Below are 18,412 nucleotides of genomic sequence, written 5' to 3'. Positions count from 1 at the left end.
GAAAATTGTCTAGAACTGTTCTGGTTAGTTTTTTCTGTATATTTAAATCAGATGAGAAGTTTTCCTTCATCTAATGGATGTAACCCAGGCCTTAATGAAGTTAAAAAAGTTTAGTTTTTCAACTGACTTCATCAGGGATATAATTTTATCCAATTACTGTAACTCCATAGATCTCAGACAAAAAAAAATGCTAACTACTACATTTTAAGAAAGTAATACATTAGATCTAAAATCTGATATTGGGCTAGAAACAAATTTTACTACAGTTTTAAAGAAAGTACAGCTTTTGAAAGTAGTTGGGAGAGGAAAAAAGGAAGTAATTATCTGAAATATTTACTTTGCTCTACACAAATGGCTTGTCTTTGAATATGCCTTGTAGTTTAGACAATTAGAAACTATGTGGGAAGAAATGGAGTACAGTCAGAATGGGGGAGAAGGTACAAAATAAAAGTAGAAACACAGAATTGAAAAGTTAGTAAATTGATTTAAAAACTGTATTTAAAATAAAATCTTAATTAATTCTACTTGTGGCCTTTGGCACTTTTGTAAAGAGCCTGACATTTGGAAAGATATACAGAAAATTTTTTTTTTTTTTTTTAAATTTCTCTTTTAAACTTCTCTAGAAATGTAATCCTTTTTCAGTTCAAATCTTGTAGATTATCTATGCACTTTTGTTAACTTGGCTACAAGAAAGGATCAACTCTAATCTCCTTGTATATAGACTACTTCTGATACACGTGAAAGCAGACCACAATCAAGGTAGGAAGTGATCAGACAACTGCGTATATAATTTTCCCTTTGAAATATGCATATGATGAAGGATGAGTTTCTCAAGTACTTACTACAGGACTGTTATCCTGATCCCCAGAAAACAAGCAAACCAGGGTAAATAGCCTTTGATTTAAGTTAAATAGCTTCAGAATTTTTGTGTAATTCTCCAGATATTCAATCAAACTCATCATTATACAGTAACTTTAAAAATCTCTCACTGCTCCTATTAATCATGGCTTTGACCTCCAAGTCCCTTGGAACTCCCTATTTCGTTTTTACAATGAATTCTAACATGTTTTTATTGCAGAAAATACAGAAAAAGTACTACTAGCCATTCTGAGACAGAGTAGCTGAATATTTTCCTGTCAAAAGAAGCAATCGTTCTGTTAAGAAGCCAGAGATGAGAAAGTCCAATAACAGCCACCTCTTAGCTAACTCTTCATACATCTTTTTTACATTCAAATTGAAATACTTAAGTGAAATTAGCCAGATGATAAAAATGTTCTAATTAAATCTTCTATTTCATGTCACAAAAATCTCACATCATCTTTATAGACAGCTAAGAAAGAATATATTCCTAGAGTTTACAAAAACAATTATCCATAAAAGCTCTTTTTCACTGAAACAATAGGCAGCATAAATATTCATCTGTGGGATCAAGACCCGGACACTTCCCAAGTGAATAAAATGTTCAGTAGATGTACTGGTCTTTTGATATATTTCCTATAAAATATACATAATCATACATGCATTATATATAATCTATAAATCCGATAAAATTGAGAGCCATGGTGATTTTACGTAAATGCAATACTTGAAGATATTATCAGTTTTACACATAATCAATATGAAGATAAATAAATATGAAGAAAAAGAGTACATTTTCCAGTTATTTAAATTGCTGAAACGTGTTCTGATGAAAATTTATCTGCCACTAAATAGACCTCCTGTCATTAGATGAAGTTTCTCAGTTTCCCAGACAAATATTTACTGATAACATCAATGTTGCTTCTGCTAGAAATGTAATACTTGAACACTGGTTCAAGTTCTCTAAAATGATGAGTAAATCTTCACATTCACACCTCTAATCTTCTGTGGTCCTTATTTCAGACGGTGAAGCAAAATAAGCCAGAATAGGTTTATGCAATATAGAAGAAGCTGTATAATGACTCAAACATGGAATTGTCTTCTGAATTGCCATCTGGCCACTGTAAATGATGCATTCATTTATATTCCTCTAGGAATATTTTGGATAGCAAGCCCAATGGTGAAACTGTTCATTTACTTACCATCTGGATATGACAAATGATAAATTGATCTTATACCCTTGGAGAATTTGGAGGACTAGATTAAAAAAATAAAAAGTATCATAATTCTCAAAAAGAGCAGTCAACCTGATCCTTTAACACCTTCTCCACTTATAATCCTTGGTGACTTCATGGTCAGACCAAAAGGAAAGAGCAGGCCTGTACAGAATTTTAAATCTCTTCATAACATTTTCTAGTAGGTCATTTACATATTTTTTTAAGTCTTGACACAGTTACATTAGCAGGCCCAGAAGTTCCATTGTTTATCTTACTCTTAGAAGAAAGGCATTCCTGATCTCTCTTGGCCATGGCAACAAGTTTTGATAAAAGGCAAGAACTCTCCTGTGACTTGAGAACATGGCAGCACTCTCTGGTTTAGGCCTCTGAGTAGACCACAATGGAATGAAGAGAGGATGGCACTTTGGGCTATATACTTTTCTTGATTATTCTATCTCATGGAAACTAATAAACATCAGGCCACAAATGAAAGGATCTTGCCTCTACTATGAAGTTTTCCTAAGGATGGAGTATGAGTCAAAAGAGTTCCTACTCCCCATACATTAGCAATCATATCCCACTCCTCAGAGGTGTGATAGTTGCTACTTTTGTGGAAATTTTTGACCTACCAAGACATAAACCAAAGTCAGACATGCATGAGATCAAGACAAATTGAATATGAAGATTGCTACCTTATGAGAACAAAAGGATGACTAGCAAGCTTTTCCCAAGTTTTCTTTTGAAATTACAGTGGCCTAAGTAAAAACATTGTAAGAAAGAAAGAGAACATCTATGTTTCTTCTTTGTACTGGGAAATTAATGCATGGTAGGATTCCTTTTTCAAATATGATGACTGGCATATTGAAAAATGAACTAAAATGTACAGCTGATGCAATTGTATGAAAAAGTTGTTACAATATTCAATAGAAGCCTGTGGCATTGGTCATTACAAAGAGAGGAACCATAATACAGGCAGAAGCCATACCCATAGAATCAAGTAACCAATAACAATAGATTTCTATTTGAGGCATAGTTTTGCATTGCTACAGCTATGCATAACTAATTAGACAATCAGAAGTAGGTCTCATTATGCAAAGTTACTCAACCATGTCCTGAAGTAATACCTTAGCGACATTTACTGTATACCCCAGCAGTCATTTGCATGCCAGGAAACAGAGTAACAAACAAAGAGGAGATTTTAACACCATATTTTGATTGGCTTTCCACAAGAAAGGTTTTAAAGTCTAACTTGAGTTCCTTTAAGACTTGGGAAGAAACAACTGCTCTTCCTAAAGAAAAAAAAAATTAATTACTCAAACACAGATAACATTTAGGTTTCCTCATATTCTTCCTCAGACAGACAAACAGTGAATGTTTTTCTACAGTTCAGGCAGAAAGTCTGCATAACCTGCCTCCAACCCATACCACCCTAAATTATTAATACTAACACAGAATTTAAAAAATGAGTGTTAGTCTCCAGAGTACACTGCTGCTTGGAATGCAGCCTTTCATAGGGGATATAAGGTTAAAACATGGAAAACGAAGACAGAATGTGTAAATCTAGGCACTTTAACTGAGCTTAAATTACTAGTCTGATCTCTATGACAAAATTATACCCATGAAAGAAACAGCTTTAGAAGGCTGATGGCCTTTAAGAAAGCTGGTGTCCAGGCAACAGCAAGAGAAAAGGAAGATTAAAGATTAAAGTTGGTAGTCATTTTCTGCTAGATGTCTAGCAAATATCTTTGTAATCAATTTGTCATACACATAGGAAATTCAATACACACCAGTTTCTGTTTCTTCTGATTGAATATACAAACAAAACATAACTTACCAATGAATGTCATTTGCAGCTATTCAAGAAACATAATGTGCTATAACATACTTTTACTATCATTTATCTATCAGCTAATTTGTTCACATCAGTATGCTAGGAGCACGACAACAGTTGGATTTGACTTCAGAGATGCCAATGGAAAGGACTTAGTTTTAACTACAATATATTGACAGAATGAAAAAAAAACACCCTACTTCCAATATGGGAGAAAAGACCCACATAGCAGGTAGTAACCCATCTCGCTTTATTTTCTTTTGTATTGCTTAAATTACTTTGATTGAAATGCAAATGTTCAAAAATGTTGTCACAGTCTAATATCATCCATCTGATATGTAAACATTTGCCCAACAGAGAGATGTGTTTTCTATAGGTGGATGTCAGAGAACCTGTGACTTACATTTATATATCATCAATTTGTTCCTTAAAATTGTGAAAACAAATAGGGCTAATATTAGAATGACTCTACTGAATCATCTTCAGAAATGGAGTCAGAAATCTAAATAGCTCTACAACATACTACAACAAGTTTGATTCGTTGTCTCTCATTGAGCTTTTCAGGTAGAGACAAACTACCAGCTACCACGCTGCATTGAAGGGCATACTCCCACAGTCCTAGAGTCAATACATGACAGTCTAGCTAGCTGAGAATGTAAAGTGAGGAGGGAAGAAAAAAGGTATCGACAGCTCCAGAGCACTCAAAGCTTTCTCTTGCTGGAGAAACTTTCAGCCAGCTAGCAGGTCTGTGATGGCACAGTGCTGTAAAGCTACCTGGAGAGTACACCTGGGCCAGGGCTTATTTAAAGTACTTCATGAATCAGTTGTCTATCATTGAGCTGCTTCGTCAGTTGGTGAAAGATTTGGAGATGCTTAAATGTGTTTATTGTTATTAATTTTGTTCTGCCAGCAAATTGCTTGACTGCAGGATGCACACAACTGCAGTCTTGTGGGGAAATGGTGCTACACCTGCTGTATGCCTTTCATCTGCCCTTAAGTAGTCTGTATGCTGCAGTGTTATTTCCAGAGGAAGCTTTATTTCATTAGCATAACTCTTGTGACCTGTACACTATCAGAAGTTCTTAGGTAAAAATAATACTGTGACAATCAGTCCAATAGCCAAAATTACATAAAAAAGCTTTTAAAGTAAAATATTTCCCAGATGATTCAGAAGTATCAACCTACTTATGACAATTCGTGATTATTTGAGTATGTGCCACTGAGACCAGCAAAAAAAACCAACAACACAACCGAACACCTCCCACAAAAAAACCCAAACAATACACAAAATAAAACAAACTAAAAACCTACTACCATAATTTTACAATTTCAAATTATTTGTCAAAGGCACACTGCTTTTACAGAATTTCCCACTTTTTCTAGTCACTGGTGATGTTATAAATGTATAAATTAATTATTTAATGAATACTTCATGGGATAGAGTAATTGTATATTAGGGCTAGAATATCGACCTGTTTTATTTTCTGACCTGCAAGAAATTTGGGAAAATCTAAAAAGGAGGTAAAACAGTAGGTTCCTACATAAGTACTTCAGGAACAATCTCTATTCTTTCTCCAGTATACAGTGTGTCTCCAACTGTGTAAACTTTATTTTGCCATGACCGAGAGTCATTCAATCAAAATACCATAAACAATTAAAAATAGGGTTCTTTTATCCTGTAGGGATAAAGGGGCTGGGACCTCTTTCGTGGAATTCCAGTGTGCTACTAGAATAAAAAAGCTTTCTATAAGTCCATAAGGAGTATGTCCTACAACATGTTCTCTATATTGAATAGATTGAAACGCATGAAAAGAAAAAAGTAATTCAGTTTTTTGTTTTAATATTTCTAACATGTTTTGCTTTAAAGAAATGGTTTGCTTCACCAGTATCTAAGCTGATTGAATTGGTAGAAGGAGTACATCAGAGTCTGGGCATGTTAGAACTGCTCTGATAATCACAGATGATGCACAAAGTTACAAGCTACTGTCTGGACTGAGAGAACATGCATAATTATACCTTATATTGGTGATTACAGGAAAAGTAATTTTAAAAAAAGCCAGTCCTGGGATGTTCACTCCAAACTGCTGCTGCAGTGCAGCATCTCCTCAGCTGTATAAATGCAGCTGTTTGAAGGGCCACTGAAGGACACGGAGCTGCTGGAGCGAGTCCAGAGGAGGGCCACGAAGATGATCGGAGGGCTGGAACACCTCTGCTATGAAGACAGGCTGAGAGAGTTGGGGTTATTCAGTCTGGAGAAGAGAAGGCTCCGAGAAGACCTTCTAGCAGCCTTCCAGTACCTACAGGGTTTTACAAGAAAGCTGAAGAGGGACTTTTTACAAGGGTATGTAGTGATAGGACAAGGGGTAATGGCTTTAAAATGAAAGAGGGTAGATTTAGATTAGATATAAGGAAGCAATTTTTTTCTAATGAGGGTGGTGAAGCACTGGAGCAGGTTGCCCAGAGAGTTGTGGATGCCCCATTCCTGGAAGTGTTCAAGGCCAGGCTGGATGAGGCTTTGAGTAACCTGGTGTAGTGGTGGGTGACCCTGCCAATGTCAGGGGGATTGGAACTAGATGATCTTTGAGGTCCCTTCCAACGCAAACCATTCTATGATTCTATGATTAAAATCACTCTGGCTCTAAAATGTCAAAGCAAAACTCTATTGATTCTCCTTGCTGGCGGCAGGGCGGGAGGGAAGCGCTAATTTTCATTCTTAATACTGAACTTAACATTTCATTTCAGTGGTGTGGCTGTATGGACCCATACATAGCTGCAGGAAATGGAAGATTGAAGATGAAAGTGAGAGGAAGTGAGAGGTCAAAATTTAGTGAAAGGCATCTGTCGCGGACTGCCTGTGTCTTCTCCCAATGGGTCGCAACCAAACGGCTGTTGCGACCACAACGTATTCCACAATCAGAAGGCTCTTCTAAACTCACTGCTATCTTAGTCCAACAGAGAGCTCCAACTCTCACTCTCTAGGGGGCTCCTGCCACTCCAAACTCCAGGAGGGAAATGCCCCACTCCCTCTTGGGAGTGTCCCACCTTTATCCATCCATGAGTCACGTGGTTTCCGGTTGACCAACGTGACTCACAGCACCTGTCCTAACAAGGCACAGGTGCTTTCTATTGTAGCAGCCGGGAAACTTCCCCGACAGGCATCTTGTCAACCTGGTCTCAACATCACAACATCAAAAAAGGGTACTCTTTCAAAGTTCTTCGAGAAGGACTCCATAAAAATTTTTCACCTATTACTTTTTTACTCCTATTTTTCTAGGTTTTTTTATTCTATCAGCCCAAAATACTTACATATGTTTTCTGTGAAAATATTTATTTCTCAGTCATGCTTCAATAAGCAGCTACCCAAATTAAGCAGAAGTTTTTTATGGCACAGAACAATTCTTACATAATTTTCTATTCCTTTAATGGTAGAGGGTATCATGGTTGCTGCTTTTGCTTTTCATAGTATTGGCATACTTTTTCACAGGTTATATTTTAAATTATTCCCTAAATTGATTAGTGGTAAAACTGTCATTGGGTTTTATTCACATAATTGAAAGACGTTTAGAGAAAAGTTCTGAGTTTAATTAATCTTCCAAATTAATTCACATGTAGATTCTCTTAATCTCAGATAATCAAACCTTTAGCCTGTGCATTTCGTAACATTCTGCAATAACTTTAAATATTATCTTCCTGTCTGATATACGAGAACGCTGCTGGTAAAGGCACATCTGTTACTAGTCTTTTGCTGCCTACGTTGCCTGAAGTAAGCTGTAGACCATTGGCTATAGGGTTTAAAGTAATCTCAAAACAATATAGAAACATTGATTTACAATTTAAAGTTATTTTCCTTCATTTCTTTCCTAACTGCTCAACGACTAAGGGTCAAGCAGAGTCAATTAGGTGAACCAACAAAATATCAGTACTAAACAATTTCTTCTGATTTCCCTGGGCTTTTCTCAGTATGACCTCCAGCTACTCATCTCTGAATGCTCATGACAGCAGAACACAAAGCACTTGTGAAATATCTACATTTCTGAATCTGATTCTTTGGATTTGTTCTAACATTTATTTTTTTAATCTTGTGCAAAGTGAATCTCCAATATATTGTAATGATTTAACACATATTTGAACTTCCAATTGTGTTATCCAGCCTAGTAACATGCTCATCAGCAATATTCCATTCTCAGATGTTCTTAACCTAGAATCAGTCCAAGCCACTACTGCTTGCTTCACATCTCTTCCAAATGTCTTCTTGCCACAAACTGTTAAGAGAGTTCAGGGGTCATTTAGAATCTTTCCAGAAAAAAATAGGCATAGAATTTCTACCTTTCTCCCAGAATTTCTGAAAGTTTTGTTCTTTCTTATACAGTATGCCTGCCTGGGTCTCAAACTTGTCATGATACTCACCTGCCTACTCCTGGAATTGATTTGTACTCATATTCATTTATCACAATAATCATATTTTAAACTATCCTTATGCTTTTAGTGAAACTGTATCAGCCAAGTTCCAAGTTCTTTACTAATAGCTGCACTGATAATTTCAAACACTTAAAAATTAATTGGATTCAAACCACCTTTCGATTACAAAAGTTATGATCGTAATTTTTAATCCACAACTTTGCATCCCTTTTTATTTTTCTCCCAGTGTCTTCACTACTACACAGCAAGTGGATCATGATTGAAACTATTCCTTGATATCAGATATTTTTTTTGCAGATGGAAGTTTTGGAGATTTTCACATAATCATATACCTCTAAAAGCAGCTTTCAGTTACACCTAAAGGATCAGCTCTGGTTACATAATTGTCTTATCTCAAACATTACTATTTCTTTCATTATTTAATTTTGACCTATCCTTACTGGCATTGACTGCTGTCAAAATCTAAGGAAGCAGTAGATGCTTTAAAAAAAACCAAACAGATTCTTAAGGTTTTTTGGTGTGTCGTTTTTTTTTTTTTTTTTTTTTTTTTCTGTTTTTAAGAACTGCATTTGGCAGCTGTATTCAGAAGACTGAAATACTTAGGACAGGATTTAAGAGAAAAAACAGTATTTGTGGAGGATTACAGTTGAGACCTAATAGTCTGTATTTCCAGTGGCAAATTTATCTCCATAACAAAAATTACATCTGAAAAACACATCTGATGCTAACACCTGCTCTCCTAGGTTAAGAACATGTTCATTTCTCCAGTTATAACACTCCTTTTTATGGGTTCTTAACTTTCCACACAGTTTAATGTTTTCAGAAAGAGCACTTGTGAACTGTAATGGGCCCAGAGCAGCCATTACAGCTGTCAGAGACATAAGCACTGTTAAACACTCTACACAAGTATTTATAGAATAGAGCTAAAGCAACTTTAAAATTGTCATTATAGTCTATGTGGTAAATAAGAAACTTCCTGAAAATTAGTCTCTCTACTACTGTGGAGTTGCTTGGTTCATAAAACTAAAATATTTTCCTTTTTTAGTTTAATATTCTAGTAACTGTCCTGCTAGCCTCTCCAAACACTGAAAGGGAACAATGGGAAATACACTGTGCTGCAGAGAATCATATATAATCTGCCTTCTATGTGGCTTCAGGGATATGGATTGTTTCATTGCCGCTTATTGCGATCAAACTGATAATCTAATACTCCAGGCTTCAGAAATTAGGCTGTCTTCATGGAAACACAAGTAACAACTTCAGCTAGATCCATTCACAGATGATAGGAAATTAGCTCCACATCACATTTACATTTTCATGTATGACTATGAAATTTATGCACAGGCATAATGACAGAAAATTCAACATTAGCAAAATCAAATATTATTATCTTTGGCAAGAAATGGTAAATGCGAGCTAGCAGCAGAATTGAAAACACCTTCTCAAGATCTCCTATAAGGGAATACTCTTTGCCAAGAAAAATGTCACAGGCCGGAATGCAGTTCAAAACTTTAGCTTAATTGTTTTAACAAAAACATTTATTTTAGTTTATTCTGCTTTATCATAGAAGACAAAAAATACACGTTTGGATATTTTATCCTTCTACTGTGTCAGTTAATAAAACAGAAGGGTTTAGTATGATATTTGTGTTGTAAATCCATGTCCAGAAATATCTGGAACTAGTCAAGAAAATAATAATCTTAAAACGTTTGAATAAGCAGCTTTTGGAACAGGACTTCATCTCTTTGTTCAAAACTAGCTTCAGGAATCTTTAAATTGCTAAGCAGCACAAGCCAAAGCCTGTCCTTTATTGCAATCACAGAAAGCCACAGAGTGGACATTGGCTGTAAAGAGGTATAGGAAGGCAAAATATGACACTGTAAGGACTGATTTTAAATTATCTTAATTTTTACTCCAAATCTTATACTTAACATATGATGACCTCAAGGAGGCATAGTCTTTCTGACGTTTCACAGTGCCCCAAACAACTGTGCTTTAGTCTTAAGAACTATCACAAATTAGTGTGTAATAGCATGTAACAAGCATATTAATACATACTGTAAGCATGCTATTACGTATTATTTTAACATGTAATAATAACAGTGATCATATAAATGGAGTTATAGCATACATGATCTTGATGATGGGATTAAAATTAGGAAATGCTGAAGAGAGTTTTTAAAATCATAACTTGATCAATGTTTTCTCATTTTCAACATGAAGAGGCAATACGTCTCTATAATTCATATTAAAAAAAAATTTACTTGAAAATAGTATGATTTCTGAAAGCTAATATCAAAAGTATAGGTCTCTCATGCCTTTAGTAACTTAGTTTTGACCAGTCCTTCGATCAACCATTCTATGATTCTAAGGCAGAGGAATGATTGCGTGAGTATATGCGTTTTTGACTGGATAAGGACCATGCTGTACAGTAAATGTAGGGTTGATGCCCTACTATGTTGGGAAGTGAAACATACAGCTGAAATAAATTAGCAATTAAAATGTTTTAAGCTTTTAAATAGCTGTTAAAGATTGTGAGTTTAATTTAAAAAATATTTTGTCTTATTTTGAAAGTTTGTATCGCATAACTTTTATGAGTCAAAGTATTTTTCCAGTCTATATCAGTAAATAGAGTGATGACCATTTTATTTAAAAATGACATATTTATAAAACATTTTTTCTGAATACGTGGTCCCAGGACATACTGCAACATGAGCAAACAAGGTCACCTATTACTTAATGGCACAATAAACAAGGTAGGTAGCAGATCAACTGTCCTTATTAAAATATTGTTATGGTAGATAATTATTTTAATTTATAGCCTGGCAAAAATTAAGCGATGTAAAGTAAGCTTCCATCAAGCTACTTCTAAACTAGCTTTTTAAAAAGGCTAGATATTTTGAAAAACTTAACATTTTCAGATAATTTATTTCAGTTTATTACTACGCTCTACAAATTGCTTATATAGTGCAAAATCTAATTCAGTTGAAAAATATAATGAGATTAACAGCATGTCTTTTCATTTTGATATCATGGAAATAGGAAGAACACACTTTAATTTAAGTGACTCAGCAGTTATTTAATAGCTCATGCACTTGGCATTACCATACTAATTGGTCTAGTAGTCTTTTTCATTATCCGTTACAGCCATACACATTGGTATTAGAAGAAAGCCAGTAGCTATGACAATAGGTCAGATCTACGCCTCTAGATCTATAGGACTCCAAAAGGGGTAAAATAATCAGTGAGCAGATGAAATTAAAATCAATAAAGCTGAAAGACCCCAGTGGAGAGGAATTAATTTGACTCCCTTCGTAACTTTCATTTGATAGTTCAAGAAACATTTCAGGTCAATTATATTAATAGAAACTGGTTGAGTGAAAAGATGTTAATGATGATCCAGAGCTAATTAGCATAGCTATTTTCACTCCATCTTCTACAAAGAGAAAGGCAGAACATCGACACATCATCAGATGCTTTTTTCGATCAGTGATGGAAATTGGCAGAGGACAAAAGGATGTGTACAACAGCTTAGCAGCTTTTAGTGAGAAGCCCATACTCCGATGAAAACAAAAAACAAACACAGAGATTTATAATAATATATTAAGATTTAAATGGGAAAACTGAAGCAAAAATGAAACTATATGGTCATTGCCAAAACAGAAACCTATCCTATTTCATTCCTCTTGATTTTCTAACACCCGCAAAGGTTTCTGTAGATCTCTCTCTCTCAAGCACACAGAGGCACACAGGTACTAAAAGTCAGAGAAAGTTGAGAAAAATTCTAATAATAAAAAAGTATGAGAGTACTTAACTAAAGAATATAGGATCCAGTATACTGGAGCCTACAAAAATTAATCCAAGCCTTTCAAATCAATAGTTCTTCACAGGTAGATCAATCTCCTAGATGGTGTCAGGAAGAAGTAGTTAGGGTGTAAGCCACTCTCAATATGCTACTGAAGCTATTCTAAATTTAGTTTCTTTTCATGGTTTACTGAATAAGAAACACTGTTTTTATCTGTTTCAAACCCATAGTTACTCTAATCTGGATACTCAGACAAAATAAATACAATTTGGAACCACAGCCATTAACAGCCACAAAAAACCTATACCTGTGGGTGTTCTGCTTCATGCATGCAACTGAATTGCTTCAAATAAAACAACTCCTGATGCGTGTTTTAATGAAGCTTATTGCAAGTGTTGCATCCATTCACTTTGCCCACAAGTTTGACTATTACAAGGGGTATACGTTACCGTGTAATTAAGCAGCAGTCATGAATGATGCTGTCCTCCACAAATATCCCACTCTCTTCATCTGTCTCGATCAGACGACCAGCGTGGTACCAATGTACTTGGGTGGTATTGTCAACGTATGTTGCAGTGCACTGAAAAGGCAAGCGGTCTCCATGAAAAACCACTTGTCTTTGTGATGGGATCAGCTCAAAAAGAGGGAGTTCCAGAGGCCCAGCTGCAGGGAAAATAAAACAAAGCAAAACAAAACAATAGGAAAATAACCCCTCACAATGAATTCCTCTCATCAACATTGTGAAGTGAAATAATTGTACACAATTCTAGCTTCCTAGATCTTAACATTAAAGCACCAATAGAAAAGACATGCCCACGAACTTAAGTCTGATCATGTTGTGAATTCTAGAGATCGTGTTTCTTCCATTGATGTGAGCTCAGATAATAAAGGATTACGAGAATAGCTAGAGAAAAAGGGTTCCACAGAACAGTTCACAGTATGGGTGAGAGTGGCAAGGATCTCTTGAGATGCTGCAGTCCAGCTCCTACTCAAAGCGGGATGCTTTACTACAGAAAAAAAAAAAAAATCAGTCTTCCAATTAAAGAAAAAATATGGCTATTAATGTAGGTACAGTTAGCGTTTATAAGACCACTTCCCTGTCAGTGGATGAAATTCCCACCATGCTCCAGAAAAAAATTTACTCACTCTACAGAGCGTAAAGTATCTCATATGCCTGGGATTTGGAGAGTAATAAGGCTAATAGCACAAGTTAAACTTTCTCCTGAAGTGCAGCTGTCCCTATGATTTCTCATTTCCCTGTCCCTATTTCCTTCTGCCTCTTCCACAGGTCTTTACTCTCCAGATGTTTACTCAACATTAAATATTTATCTAAATAGCTCTTTCTACTTTTTAACAGTGGAGTACATTTCACCATCTTTATTTTATGAATTTTCTCTTTCCTATTTTTCTCCAAGTAATATCCTAATAATAAGAATACTGCATATTTTTATTCTAAGCAGAATCTTACAAAAAAACAACTGCCATTATCACATACACAAATACATAAACACAATTAAAAAATGAATAATGTTGTAAATTTGGAATGCATATACATTTTTGTGACTGCTGAAAGTCTGCTAATTTCAGGGATTTGACAGAGATTGAAGGCTACATCCTTCGAATTCTACAGTGTCTGTAGACTGTATTTGTTTTCTTCCATTTTCCTTTCTAGATCCTGAAACTACCTTAACACAATTGCTGTAAAATATTTTCTATTTGTAAAATATTTTCTACATTGTGAGATTAATGCGATTTCTTTAAATTGGTAGCAGAATATTGAAAAGGAGCAGTTTAGGAAAGGTAATTGAAACAGAGGCTATGCCTCTAAAGAAAGATCATCTTCTATGAGATAAAAAGAAATAAATGAAAACCTTATTTTCGTCATTCTGATATAGTCTCCTTAGGCAAGAGAAGAAAATTACTACTTCTTATACTTTGTTATCATTGCACAAAATTCTAAAGGCAATAAAAATACTAAGGACTCACATATGTGATTGATGAACACACTACCATGAACATCTTGCACAATAATTCCTAAAATACAACATTTCACCTCAGCCTACAATGCCAAAACAACTGACAGCCTGGGTCACTTTATAACTTCACTACTGCAATCTCATCTTAGACAAAATGCCTACAGTCTTGCACCTTGCACTTTGATGAGGAAAGAGAATTTTTAAGCTAGATCTTATTCTCCCTTATTTTTCTTCTGTTTTCACTAAAAGATCTCTCATCATTAACATCTATCCAGCCTACAAGGTTGTCAGTTCAAAGGTCACCCTTCCACATTTGCACCTCTAGTAAATATCTCAAACACCTATTTTTCTGATGAGTACTTTAACTTTCTTTTTTTTTCCCATTTCATTACTCACCATTTTATCTTCCTTAAACTTTCTCCACAAAATCCTCTATTGCCCATAATAAATATAGATGAACTTAACCATGCCTAACCAGACTGCAAACCATAATTACTGATTCTACAATTGCCAAAATGTGTGGACAACCAGTAGTGTTTGTTCTTCTCCTTACTCAGCATCCCACCCTAACACACTTCTTTATGTCATTCTGATGTTGCCTTTGGAACACTTAAACTGTGAGAAGTTGCATTTATAAACCTAGATCTGGGCCCTCAATACTACTGGGGAATTTAAATGTTAAATACAATATTCATCACCTGTTTTGAAGGAACAGTGAGAGAGATCACTTCTATTTTTTTTGCAGAGTAAGAACGTTGGCCAGCATAATACATGGGATTTGTACATGAGTGAACATGTGATACTGCTGTCCAGGAACACAGAGGATTAAGGGGCTAGCTGCTGTCTACTGAAATGTTGTAAATCTGCTGTGACTATAAAGGGCACGCTTCAGAAATCCCTCCGTACTTGTGTATACATCCTGTAGTTTATCTTCTGATTTCGCCTATTACTTGTGGACACGGATGCGTTACTAAAAATTTCTTGAAACATACTTAGTATTTTTATATGATATTTGGCTTCTAACTAAAAGAAGAGAAAGTAAACAAGATTAATACCTCATTCACCATAGCTATAGGCTTGGTCTCAGTCATTTACATTAAATGCTTTTACTAGAAGATGGAGAGAACCTCTCTCGCCAAAAGGTTGCAACCTTTGTGTTTCATTACAAAGTCAATTATGGAATGTAAGGAAAAGTCATGGTGTGGGATTTAGCCGTAAACTAACAGTGATTCTGAAAATGGAACCCAGAAAAATTAAACATACTGTCACAAGTGCAACAGAAATACATACTACTCAGAAATAAAATATTTCTCATTAATACAGTAATATTTAACTGAGAATATCATATCATATCTTGTCAAGTGTTTTTGCTCATGCATTGAGTGTCAAATTGCGTCATGAGGCTATGAAGTAGTAAGAGTGTGAACTATAGTATTGATATTTCTTAAGTCAAGCAAAATAACTTGCCTGGCACATGGATGTAGCGTAACACTATCGCTTCGAATTTATCTCTGCCTTTATAGCTGGTATATAAGGCTCTCCCGTTATAAATTCTGTTGCTCACCCTTGGGAATCACCAAACCCAGAAATGCAGTAGGAATTAAGTGTTCTGTACAGATTTTGTCAATTAATGAGCAGAAATAAATGAAATCTTTTTATACTGCAGCACAGAAAAAAGGGAGAAAGTGACCCTTTGATTGACTTCAGTCATATCAATAACCTACTAATTTTCTTTTTCTTTGCAAATTCTTCTAAGCATCAACAAAGATGTAAAGTGAATCTAATATATCTCTGGTTTACCATTAGGTTAGGATATCCTTCTGACCAGCAATGTACGTATTTGGACTGGCCAAATTGACAAATAATGCTGCAAATTCATTTTCAAAGTGAAACTAATAAAATTTCTGTGCGTTATGACATTTGCAGAGCATGGAAGGTACGCATAAGTACTTCTATAAACCATCTGCTTTTCACCTGTGTGGGGTCTACAAAAAAATGATTACCAGAGCTAATTTTCAGTTGTTTTCCAGGGATAAACATGATTTAAATGACTGAGGCTGATTCTGCAATTATTACTCAAGCAAAAGTTCCAGTTGACTTCAGTGACACAGCTCACAGATATAAGGATTAATTGCATCAGTAAGAGTTTCAGGATTAGGGCCAATACCCGTTATCCTGAATGGCTGTAAAATGATTGTATAGTTCCATCAGTATCAGCTCGAAATACTTATTTTAAACCATAATCCAACAATCCTTCAAATTCAAAATAAAAATTAAAGTATTTACTAATGCTGTTCACATTTTCAAGCTTGACTTTGAGAATCAAGTAAGAAGTAAGAAAGGTAGAAATTCTGAAAGTATTTAGAATGATTTTGGCATTGATTTGACAGCACTTGAAATATAAGAGCTGTGACAATCATATCCCTAACACAAGAGAAATTTTCTCTTTGATTATGTGATTACTAAAGACAAAATAAGTATATATAATCTCCGATGCTTATATATGTGTGTGTGTGTGTGTCAGATACAACAGCCTCATAAGATTGAAATCAATTTACAGTTCACTACTGTATCGTGGGAGAGGAGGGATAAACTATGGGGGATTTTATTTATTTGATTTTGACACACATGAAAAAATATTCCAAGATTCTGCTTCCAAGACAATCCACTCTGCTGCCCTCGAGTTTGGAGCCAGCTCCACCATCTGCAAATGAGAGGTGTGACTCTCCTATAGGCATCTCAATCTAGGGCTGCTGGAGTGTTTTACAGTCTCTACCTGTCTTGTCTCTCTAGTCAGCACTAAACCATGATTGCAGCAGAGCACCACAGGAATCACTGATTGCAGCATGAATCTAAAGGTCTAACCCATCATTACAGTAATTACATCTTTATCTTTCATTTCTCAGCAGAAAAGGGTTTTGTTGAATGAAGGCCAGATTCTTTATGCTATCCAGTCTTCTATTCCAGATTAGCTCTAAACTAGAACACTGAGGACATGGGGAGGAGGAATTAGGTTCCACAAATACCTCTGAATTACAGTATCACTTAAGAGTCCTTCTCACAGAAAGTATATCCATGCACATTTTAATGTATGCAGTGCCCTAAGACGTATATAAAGTTAAAAAAGAAAATAGAAATTATTTTAATAACGATTAGCTAAAATAGAAAAGAGCAAGGTGCACTGAAGCACTAAAGAAATGTTCCTATGAGTATGTCGCTAATATCTTTATAAAACAAATTTATCTCACATGTATGCACACAAATTAAACACTTTCCGCCTTTTTCCTTACAATTCAGTTCTTGAGATTTTAAAAACTGTTCAATTCTCCTTCTGATTTTGGCCTTTTTTTTTTGTTTACTGTTTTAAAAGATGGAAAGAAGAATGTGAAGGAAATACTGCTGTCATTGGACATATATGGAACACAAATGTTTGTAAGACATAACATACACTGCATTTCTAACCTGTATTTTTGTTACATTTTAAATATAATATGATCATATTTAGAATGTATGCACTTAGAATGGACACTATTGTTTTCTAGGTGAATGACCAAAAGGAAGTCTGTAAGTACAAAAGCTGGCCCATGCAATAGGTTTGCCTAAAAACTAGTCATTGGCCAACATGACCAGCACAGGGTACTGGAGACACGATTAGAGAAAAATGAAACTACGTTCTACCTCCAGCCATGTTTGTTGCATTTTCACCTGCACAACCTATAACCTGGGCAGCACAACTCTCTGCAGCCAAATAGCTACTCGATTTCTAATCCTGGTTTACTACACTAGAGCATGCCGCTGTTCAGTTTACCATAGCCATAGTTTTTTGTTATATGTTTTCTGGCCCACATTAACTGGCTTTGTTTGATACTGGCAGCTTCTACACAGTCAGAAATAGGAAAATCCACAGGTTTCTCCAAGTTGCCCAGACATCAGTGCAGTATTACAGTGCTTATGTCTCAGGATATGCCATTGACTTCTGCCTCTTGGTAGAAAATTCAGCTTGCTATAGTGCACCACAAGCTTCTCGGACAGAAAAAAGCCAGAGGTTGGCATTTTGCTTCTTGTTAATCACTTGATTTATTGTATTGCCAATGGGCTTTTTATTTGAACTGAGTGTGCCTACAGAGCGCAGTACATCCTGCTGACAAAAGTGTGAGTTAGAGCTCTAATATTTGTATACAATCTCAGTGGGAAAGAAATGTGCAGGGAAAGCACAGTGGGGGAAAGCTGGAAGTGAGGACAAAGCAAAGGAACTGGTCCAATAAAAAGGACGGATGAAAATGAGGAAAACCAAATTGAAAAACAT

General features: G+C 35.4%; 1 protein-coding gene across 1 annotated transcript in view; it reads right to left on the bottom strand.

Annotated features, from left to right (window-relative positions):
• The window catches only part of LOC104378168 (adhesion G protein-coupled receptor A3-like), a 293,441-nt gene that overhangs the window by 141,774 nt on the left and 133,255 nt on the right, over nt 1–18,412 (bottom strand). Inside the window, exon 7 of the mRNA XM_086616497.1 lies at nt 12,580–12,793. Coding sequence (XP_086472623.1) covers nt 12,580–12,793 — 214 coding nt within the window. The remainder of the gene's footprint in view (nt 1–12,579; nt 12,794–18,412) is intronic.

This window comes from Tauraco erythrolophus, chromosome 9 (genome assembly GCF_009769465.1).
Source record: "Tauraco erythrolophus isolate bTauEry1 chromosome 9, bTauEry1.pri, whole genome shotgun sequence".
NCBI lineage: Eukaryota > Metazoa > Chordata > Aves > Musophagiformes > Musophagidae > Tauraco > Tauraco erythrolophus.
Note: the sequence above shows the minus strand (reverse complement) of the source record. Positions and strands in the feature narration are given on the sequence as shown.